General features: G+C 51.7%; 3 protein-coding genes across 5 annotated transcripts in view; 1 reads left to right on the top strand and 2 right to left on the bottom strand.

Moving 5' to 3' along the window:
- Positions 1-710, top strand: part of PRRT3 (proline-rich transmembrane protein 3) — a 6,927-nt gene extending 6,217 nt beyond the window's left edge. The window contains exon 6 of the mRNA XM_005870135.2: positions 3-710. Within this exon, the coding sequence (XP_005870197.1) occupies positions 3-338 (336 nt within the window). The 3' untranslated portion in view covers positions 339-710. The remainder of the gene's footprint in view (positions 1-2) is intronic.
- Positions 711-1,251: 541 nt separating this feature from the next.
- Positions 1,252-9,003, bottom strand: CRELD1 (cysteine-rich with EGF-like domains 1). 3 transcript variants are annotated; one of them, XM_005870081.2, is made up of 11 exons: positions 8,898-9,003; positions 8,250-8,442; positions 7,942-8,024; positions 6,261-6,371; positions 5,857-5,948; positions 5,017-5,193; positions 4,837-4,932; positions 3,279-3,362; positions 3,032-3,127; positions 2,687-2,821; positions 1,252-1,935 (listed from the first exon to the last, which is right to left on the bottom strand). In XM_005870081.2, exons 2-11 carry the CDS (start codon positions 8,421-8,423, stop codon positions 1,721-1,723), a joined length of 1,263 nt encoding a protein of 420 aa, XP_005870143.1. In that variant the 5' UTR covers positions 8,424-8,442; positions 8,898-9,003; the 3' UTR covers positions 1,252-1,720. The 3 variants fall into 3 exon arrangements, with proteins under 3 accessions (XP_005870143.1, XP_005870144.1, XP_014398243.1); XM_005870082.2 differs by lacking the exon at positions 8,898-9,003 and adding an exon at positions 8,624-8,891; XM_014542757.1 differs by lacking the exon at positions 8,898-9,003 and having other exon boundaries at positions 8,250-8,891.
- A 170-nt stretch (positions 9,004-9,173) lies between these two features.
- IL17RC (interleukin 17 receptor C) overlaps positions 9,174-9,335 on the bottom strand; it is an 11,694-nt gene continuing 11,532 nt past the window's right edge. The window contains exon 20 of the mRNA XM_014542693.1: positions 9,174-9,329. Coding sequence (XP_014398179.1) covers positions 9,203-9,329 — 127 coding nt within the window. The 3' untranslated portion in view covers positions 9,174-9,202. The remainder of the gene's footprint in view (positions 9,330-9,335) is intronic.

Consider the following 9,335-nt stretch of genomic DNA (forward strand, 5'->3'; position numbering starts at 1 on the left):
GCTCCTTGCTCCGTGGCCGCTGCCGGTCGCTCAGCGACGTGCGCGTCCGCGGGCCGGTCCCACCACACGTCGTGGATGAGCCGGATCAGGTGGCTTCTGGCAGCTCCATGGACAGCTTCTCCCGGGGCTCGCTCAAGATCAGCTGGAACCCGTGGCGACACGGGCTGTCGTCGGTGGACAGTCTGCCCCTAGATGAGCTGCCCAGTACGGTGCAACTACTGCCAGCCCCAGCCACTGCAGCTGCTCCCAGCCGGCCCATAGAACCCCGGAGTGCGGTCCAGCCTTCCTGCAAGCCAGGGGACTCTCGCAGCGCCTCCAGTGACACCATTGAACTCTGAGCCGACCCCACACTGTTGCAGGACCAGCCTTCAGAGACCATATGGCATGGCCGACTGGGACAGTTGAGCCCTTAAAAAACTGGCATCCTGGGGCCTGAACCTGATTGCAGCCCCTGGAAGCAGCCGGGAGTGTCCCCAACCCCCACCCGCGTTTTTTGTTTTTTAAATATCTCTATTTTTTTCCAGCAGGTATTTTGCACAGAGGCTGTGATTTATATGGAATACAGGGTGGACATGCATGGATTTAGGTATGGGGAATGGGGTCCAGGTGCCCCAAACACCCCTCCAGACTCCCCATTGCGGAAGGATGAGGCTCGCTTGTCTAGATTGAATGTCCTCTTTGTGCCAAAGAAATAAACCTTTAGGACTTGGCTCATGCCTCCCTCTGGCCATGCCAGGATCCTGTTCAGAGAAGAGTAGGAGGGCCCACCCTCCAGTAATTCCATGTCCAGTATGTGGGACAGGGGGACTTTCAAAGGAAAGGGCACTGGACCCTTAGCAGCTTTAGAAATAAGGCTATCAATATTTTATTGAACATCTATTTGTTGTACACTGTCTTCAGCTCTTTACATTCACCACCTTATTTCTCATAATAAGCCTGAGTGGAAAGCATTATCAAGCCCATTTTATAAACGAGAAGAGTAAGGTTCAGAGACAAAAGTCATTTTGTCCAGGGTCCTTTGGCCCAAATAAGAGCTGATACTGAACCCAGAAAGTTCCATCCCTGAAGCTGGGTCCTCCATCCCCTTCTCCTAACACAACTTCAGGGCCAAGCCTCTCCTCCTTTTACTCTTCCATCAGGGCAGCCCTCAATTTCCCAGGGTTTTAGAAAAATTTCCCAAGGGTCAGGGCCTCTCAGTAGCTTAGGCCAACCATGGGAGTGGGAGGGCAGGCAGTAAAACTGAAGCTTCTCCGTTTTCCAAGACCTTTCTTTATTTCCTGAGATGAATAAATAAATCAGTGGCTGAGGGGTGAGGGGTGAGGGATGGGGGAGGTGAATACGGAACAGGAGCTGGCAGCATGCAGCTGGCAGGAGGAGGCTATGATGGACTCACCCCTGCAGGAGCCCACCCCCTCATCCTGGACAGGGGCCAAAGCTCACTAGCAGCCACCATAAGGAGACACTTAAAATCCACACACATTATGAAGCCTGCCCAGTCTCCTCAAGGCCAAGATCCCATGGCTTCCATTTTTAGGGCTCCTTCCGCATCCCAGGGGCCTCACCTGCCCAGGTCTGGGTGCCTAGGCTGCTCCGTAGGCGGGTAGGGGGTACTTAGCCTACTCTCAGAAATAAAGCCAGCCGCCTTGAGTGTCCAGGCAGGAGAGAGGCCTGACTTCTAGAGGCAGCCTGGTGGGAGGAGATCCTGCAGGCATGGCAGAGATTATCTGCCCTTGATGAAGCCTTCCAGCACACGGTCACTGCGCTCTGACAACCAGTAGCCAGTCATGGCCGCCACAGCCCCAATGAAGATGGCGGTAAAGACCAAATCACCCTTGGCAGCCAGCGTGGCCAGTGCACAGATGATGACACCGAAGAACATCTGCTGCAGCACCACCAGCTCATCCTCTGTCATCTCTGAGAAGAAGCCCGCTGACTCTGCGAGGAATAAGAAGCACCTGTCACTCCTCCCCCATTCTTAAGAGTCTCCCACGCACCCAATCATCGCTGCCACCTGCCTGCTAGGCATGCCAGCACGTGATGTCATTTACTGCTGAGAACGACTCTAGAGGGGCAGTTATTATCCCTGTCTCACTGAACGGGAAACGGAGGCTCAGAGAGGTAGAGGTTTGCCCAAGGCCACGTGGTGAGCAGGTTGTGACAGCACGTGCTATGTGTACTAGCCCAGCTCCGGAGCCAGACTGCCAGGATTCAACACCCAGCTCTGCGACCTGCTTGCTGTGTGGCCCTGGGCAAGCTGCTTCATATCTCTGCATCCTAATTTCCACTATGGGGATGAGAAAGATACCTACAGCGTTGGATTTGTTTTAGTGGTAAAGTAAGTTAATACATGCAACATGCTTGGAACAGTGTCTGACATATGGCAAGAGTTGTGGAAGTGATCACTACTGTATCATTGTGGCTGTCCATCCCATCACACCATGGCCTACAATAGCTCTCAGAGGGCCAGGGCTAGGACTGGTCCCATTGGACAGATGAGGAAAGAGGCTAGGGGAGGCAGAGTAATTTGATGCCAAGTCCTATTTTCTTTCTACCCCAGGGAGGTGTGAGGCCACCAAAAGCTACTCAAGAGAAGATGTAGGCTTCAGGTCTCAATGCAGCCTCGCAGGGGCTGAGGGGTTGTAAGTGCTTGGAGAACGGGTTTGGTGGGGGCCAGGTTGGAACTCACCTGGGATCTGCTCCTTCACACAGATGCCCTCAATCTGTTTGTAGCCCTCAGCACAGACACAACGGTAACTGCCCTCGGTGTTCTCACATTGCTCGTTCTCTCCGGGACACACCTCTGTCTCACACTCGTCCACATCTTGAGGGAGGGCAAAGAGGGATCAGAGCCCTGACTTCCAGGGTCCCACACGCAGCACCCCGACCCTGCCTCGTTCACATTCCGGCACTCCCTTCTGCCCTTACCCAGGTAACATTCACCCTTCCCCTACCCTGTTCACATTCCAGCCCCTCTCAATTCATGGTGGCAAGGCACTCCAAGGTACCTGGGCCCCACTGGCTGGAGACTCACCGAGACACTTGGAGCCCACCTGCTGGTAGCCAGGGCTACACTTCTTACAGCGGCCTGGCCCTGCCCCCATGCAGCCCAGGCAGGCCTTGGCACAGTCTGGAGAAGAGAGAGGAGAGAGAAGGTTAAGAGCTGCCCCTAAATCCAAGGGGTTCTGGTGCCAGAGAAGGCAGAAGTTTGGGGGGAACAGGCGTGGAGCAGCTCCTCCTACCCTTCCCACAGCCCCTCCCCTGCAGGAGTGGGCACTCACCTCGGCACTCATAGGAGCCCTCCGTGTTCACGCAGAATTGGTCGGCTCCACAGTTGGCTCGCTCTGTGCCACACTCGTCGATATCTACAGAAAGGCCGGCAAGATGGGGAATTTCAGTCAGTTCACTAACAGGGAAGCTGAGCCCAGAACTGTTGCAGAATGGAGTTGCCAGGCTCATATGGTGTGGTAGCAACGGCAGGCTGTCCACCAACACAGAAGGAGAGGTGCAGCTGGACTCTAGGCTGCCCAGGCAGAGAGTACATTTGCCAATCTGCCTTGCTACTCAGTATGGCCTTGTGGTTGAGTTCTGGCCAACAGGATGTAAACAGAAGTGATGTGCTCCACTTTCAGCTTGGCTTTAAAACAACAGGCTTGGACTCATCCATGCACTCTCTTCTCTTTCTTACTTCCTGAGTGCCAGGGCATGGAACACAGAAGTGCCTGGGAATGAGCCTCAACCACAAAGGCAACACCCAATGGGATGACTGCACAGTAAGAAAGAAGGAATCTGGGTGCTTGAATGATTGTGACAAAAAGAGCTTCCCTGACAGCCTGGACTGCTTGTTCTGAGACTGTGATTTAAGATAAAAATAAACCTCTCTATTCTTTAAGCCATAATCTTTGGGGATCTTTTTGTCACAGTATCTTAGTCATTACTCTCACTTATACAAATGGCTAGGTTTGAGACAGACCAAGTCTCAAACCCAGGTCTCCTGACCCAAGTTCAATATCCTCATTCCTCTGGCTAACCCTTTCTCAATTGAACAGACTTGGTCTAAATCAGTGGATCTCAACCTTCTGGCCCTTTATTTATTTATTTTTTAAATATATTTTATTGATTTTTTACAGAGATGGTGAAGCTTATCTGCATTTTCTTAAAGGCCTAAATCCCACCACTTGCTCTCCTTGCTAACAGCTCCTCCTACATTTCCTGGAAAGAAATCCCAAGACCCAGGTCTCCCTTTCACCTTGGCCACTTACTCTTGTCAATAGCTTTGTTTCCCATCCCAGGATCGGGCAGAGGAGAGAGAAGCCTGCAATGGGTGGGACACAGCTGAGTCCCTACCACGTCTGCTGCATTGACCTAATGGGCTAGAACAGTGGTTCTCAACCTTCTGGCCCTTTAAATACAGTTCCTCATGTTGTGACCCAACCATAAAATTATTTCGTTGCTACTTCATCACTGTAATGTTGCTACTGTTATGAATCGTCATGTAAATATCTGATATGCAGGATGGTCTTAGGCGACCCCTGTGAAAGGGTCGTTCGACCGCCAAAGGGGTCGCGACCCACAGGTTGAGAACCGCTGGTCTAAATGGTATCTCCTCTAAGAAGCCTTTCCTGATTCCTTACCATCACCCAGCTGGATCAGGGACATCTCTCATTGTACAAAGATCAGTCTGTACTGTAAGTGCCTGGTACTTTTCTGCCTTCCCAACCAGGCTGAGATCTCCATAAAGATGGGAACTGTATTGGTCTAGCCCAGAGATGTGGGTATTGACGGAGAACCAAGCCCAGGCCCATCTACCTCCCAGACCTAAGGCACAGCCCCACTCACCTACACACTTGAGGTGATGCAGGGCCCAGCCCCTCTTGCACTGTAAACAGTTTGATTCCTCAGGTCCTGAGCAGCGGGCACAGGGGCCAAAGCAAGCTGGGGGGAATGGCGGAAGTAAGAGAATGAGCAGGCAGGCATCCCATCAGCCCCTGCCCAGCGCCTCACCTTTTGGCTACCTACCCGAACATACCAGATGGCTGGCGTTGCGCTCCACCTCAAAGTAGCCGAGGCTGCATTGGCCACAGGCCTCACCCCCATAGCCGGCTTGGCAGTCACAGTGCCCGCTGCCCCCTCGAGTCCCTTCCCCTTCACAATGCCCGTAGCCACCGCAGGGCTTCTCTGTACCCCCAGGACAGGCTGTGGGCAGACACCAAACCAGGTGAGATTGTAAAAGCAATCTTGTATATAGAAAACATTAACATTTTTTGAAAGAAAACTTAATAGTAACATAATATGTTGTCATAAAACTGTATGAAATTTACTTAACCACTACTCCACTATGGAACAATTAGGTTATTTACAAATCTTTTCTTTTATAAACACTGACTTGATCATCTTTGTCACTGACTCTTTATCTGCAGCTTCTGGGGAAAGAGTTTTCTAAAAGGGGCTGGTAATAAATTTAGCTCCTGAATCAGAACTGTGTGTAGAAAAAGGTGGTGACAATGGGGGCATCAAGACAGCACCTGCCAACTGTAGGAAGGTCCCCTTAGTCCAAGGGATGGGGCCTGGTCTGACCCCAGGCATGGGAAATGAGGGGTGGAGGTGGAAGCATTTCTCAAATACAAGATAAAACCACGGCAGCATCTGACTCAATCTAACCACACAGACATCTTTTTACAGAGCCATTCCCCATTGATTTGCTCATCTCGTCAGCCCTGTGAGGCAAGTAAGAACTAAGGTCCAGAGAAGTTATCTGAGCAGCCTAAGTGCACACAGCCAGCTAGGGGCAGAGCCAGGATCAGAGTCCTGGCCTCAGCAGTCCCTTCCCATCCCTTAAGAAGAACTTGAATAACTCACGAAGGCAGGAGGGCCCGAAGGTGCCTGAGGGGCAGCAGAGCTTCAGGGAATCTGAGCAGAGCCACTGGAAGAGGTCTGGGGCTTCCTGCTGCCTGAGGTGGGAAGGTGGTGTGACAGTGAGGGGGCCTTAGACAGTGTCAGAGATGCTGCCCATCCCCCAACCTCCCACCGAATCTCTGATACAACCCAACGCATAAGACCCCTAAGACCACCTGACCAACGCCCTTTCCTCATTTGGCAGAGGGGCAAACTGAAGCTCAGAGTGAGAGCTCCTTCAGCAAGTCCTTAGCAGATCTGGGTTTGGAAGGAGCCAAACAAGGACACAGCCCCTAGCATGCAATCCCCTGCTTTACTACTTGGCCCTGCCTGTGGCCCCTCCCTGGGAAAGCTCCCACACCACTCACTTGTGAAACCACCAACTCTCCACCAGCTCCTCGCTCAGCTCCAACAGGCGATGGCACTCGAAGTCCGACTTGCTGCACACGTTCTCCAGCACCTCTACCAGGCGGGTCTCACTGGCCAGATAGGGCAGAGTAGTGTGAACACATTCCACGACACCCACCAGCCTCCTTAAGGTCTCTCCCACCACGCCTCACGCCATGACAGGGTCAAAGGAAAGGGCATAGGGCATAATGGAAGGGATACTGGTTTGAGTCAGACAGACCTGAGTTTGAATCTAGTTGTATGACCTTGGGCAAGTCAATCTCTCTTGAACCTGTTCTCTCTTCTGTAAAATGGGGACACCACCTCCCCTACAGGTTTGCTGTACGATACCTTAGTTCCTGCCTCTGCACAATGGAATATATACTCTTGCTGGGTAGATGTAAGTAAAAATATATCATATAGCAAGTGTTGGTGAGGAAGTGGAGAAACTGGAACCCTCCTACATTATAGGTGAGAATGAAAAATGGTGCAGACACTGTGGAAAACAGTTTGGCAATTCCTTGATAAGTTAAACATGGAATCATCATAGGACTCAGTAATTGCACTTCTGGATTTGCACCCAAAAGAATGGAAACAGGTGTTCAAACAAAAACGTGTACACAAATGTTCATTGCAATGGTATCCGCAATAGCCAAAAGATAGAAACAACCCAAATGTTCATCAAATGATGAATGGATACACCAAATGTGGTATATTCATACAACAGAATATTATTAAGCCTTAAAAAGGAATGAAATATTAATATATGCTACAATATAGATAAACCTTAAAATTTTTGATAAGTGAAAGAAACCAGACATAAAAGGCTACATATTATAGGATTCCAATAGAATTAGAAATCCATAGAGACAGAAAGCAAATTAGTGATTGTCAAGGACTGAGGGGAGAATGAGAAGTGACTGCTTAATGGATATGGAGTTTCTTTTTGGGATGATGAAAATGTACTGGAACTAGTGGTAATACTTGCACAACACCGTGAATGTACAAAATATCTCTAATGGTAAATGTTATGTGTTGTATATCTACCTCAATAAAAAATTAAATATACATAAACACACACATATAATGGATTATATCTTTAAAGAGTCTGACACAGTGACTGGCATATAGGAGGAGGTGGTTTTTAAAAACTGCAAAAGCCCTGGCCAGTGTTGCTCAGCAGATAGAGTGTCAGCCCGCACACCGAAGGGCTGCGGGTTCGATTTCTAGTCATGGGCATGTACCTGGGTTACTTCACCTTCTACCACTCCATTCCAGCCACTTCTCAAATACTCCAAGCTCAGTCTCACTCTGTCCACTTCTCTTCCCTGATTGTCACATAGCTTGCTTTTTCACTTCAGGTCTCTGTTCAAATGTCACACCTTGGACACCATGCTTCTTTCTCACCATTCTGTAGTCCACCCTGTTTTACTGTTATTCACCTTATGTGACATTATTTATTGCCTTATTCACCACCTATCTCCTCTACAAGAATGTAAGCTATTTGAAGATGGGATTTGGCTTGCCTTGTTTACTGCTGTACTATAGATATTCAGTGATTATTTGTTGAATGAGTAAGCATTCCCCAAAAGGCTCTAGGTCCCCACTCGTAGAACAGAGACTGGGAGGTGAGCTATACAAACCCAGCTTTCCAGCCCTTACCTGTCTTTGTATTTGGACAACTTCTCTTCTTCCCAGGCAGTATTTCCACCTCCAAAGTTGTCCCGGTTGGTTCTCTCCAGGCCCTGGAAATGGAGAAAATTAGTAATACCTAAGTACGGATGTCCAGTGCCTGGCGCATTCTAGCACTACAGTCTTTCACTGACCAGGGAACAGGCACAGAGGCCACACAACTAGTTAAGTAACCAAGTTGGGACTTGAATCCATACAGACTTGCATCCCAGCTCTCCCCACTCTCGGCCACTTGCTATAGCCGCCGGGCCCCTCCCACCGGGCTGCGGGGCACTCACCTTGTTGAAGCTGTCGACCAGTCCCCGACATGTATGACACGGATGGGGCTCGGTTGGGGGCGAAGACTGGGGAGGCGGAGAGGGCTGGAGCCAAACTGGGCCTGGGAGGCTGCAGAAGAGGCTCAGGCCCCAGACCAGAGCTGGGACCAGGCCCCTTGGGGGTCGCGGGGCCATCCTTTCCCAGGCCGGGGACCTACAGATGGAAGACATGGGTAGGGTGCGCTGGAGGAGCCAGGTGAGAAAGGCAGAGTCGGTGCTGAGATGCCAGGGGTCTGGGAGCCCAGATCTGATACACCAAAAAGGGAGGCTGGACTGGGATTCGGGCGAGAGAGGGTATGGTGGGGAAATGAGCCGAAATAAGTTATCCTCGTTACCGTTGGGGAGGTAGCCTGCACCCTTGGCAAGGAAGCAAAAGTCAGCCCATTGTTTTAGGGTCTGAATGTAGGTTTATTAGGGGCAGGATCAGTGGAATTAGGTAGAGGGGGTCAGATTCCAAGTATTGGGGGAGAAGAAGCCGGATGAACGATTTGCGTGGATAGGAAGAGAAGGGGTCAGGTTCAGGGCCCGCAGGCCGCCAAAGCACGGCCCGCGAGCCGGCAGGGGAGGATCCAGATCCCTGAGATTGTGGGGGAGGAAGAGACGACGCACCCAGCCTGCCGCAGGCGCAGACCGCTGTCTCCTCGGCGCCACCTCCTCTGCCGCCTGCGTCAGACGTGCCACCTCCGCCAACCCCGCAGCCCGGAGGGCGGAGCCCACGCCGCAGCCAATGGTGACGAGCCATGTGCCGTTGCGTCATCCCGCCCCAGCCAACCAGAGGTGGCGCCGGGCTGCACCTGTCGGGCAGTTAAAGGGCCGCGGGGAGCCGGACCGCGGGCTGCGTGCCAGGCTAGCGCCGCGCTGTCAGAGACACACATTAGAAGAGACTTGGATAGAAAAATAGCGTCTGCCTTTATTCAAGTCCTGTCCCCCGCCTCGGGTGCCATCTCGAGTCCTGTCTCCTGGGCCCCCGGGGGCAGGAGGCAGCTGTCCAGGGCGGGCTGAAGGGCTCGAGACACTCGCTCCGCCCTGTTCGAGAGCCACCCGGGG

This window comes from Myotis brandtii, unplaced genomic scaffold (assembly GCF_000412655.1).
Source record: "Myotis brandtii unplaced genomic scaffold, ASM41265v1 scaffold312, whole genome shotgun sequence".
Classification (NCBI taxonomy): domain Eukaryota; kingdom Metazoa; phylum Chordata; class Mammalia; order Chiroptera; family Vespertilionidae; genus Myotis; species Myotis brandtii.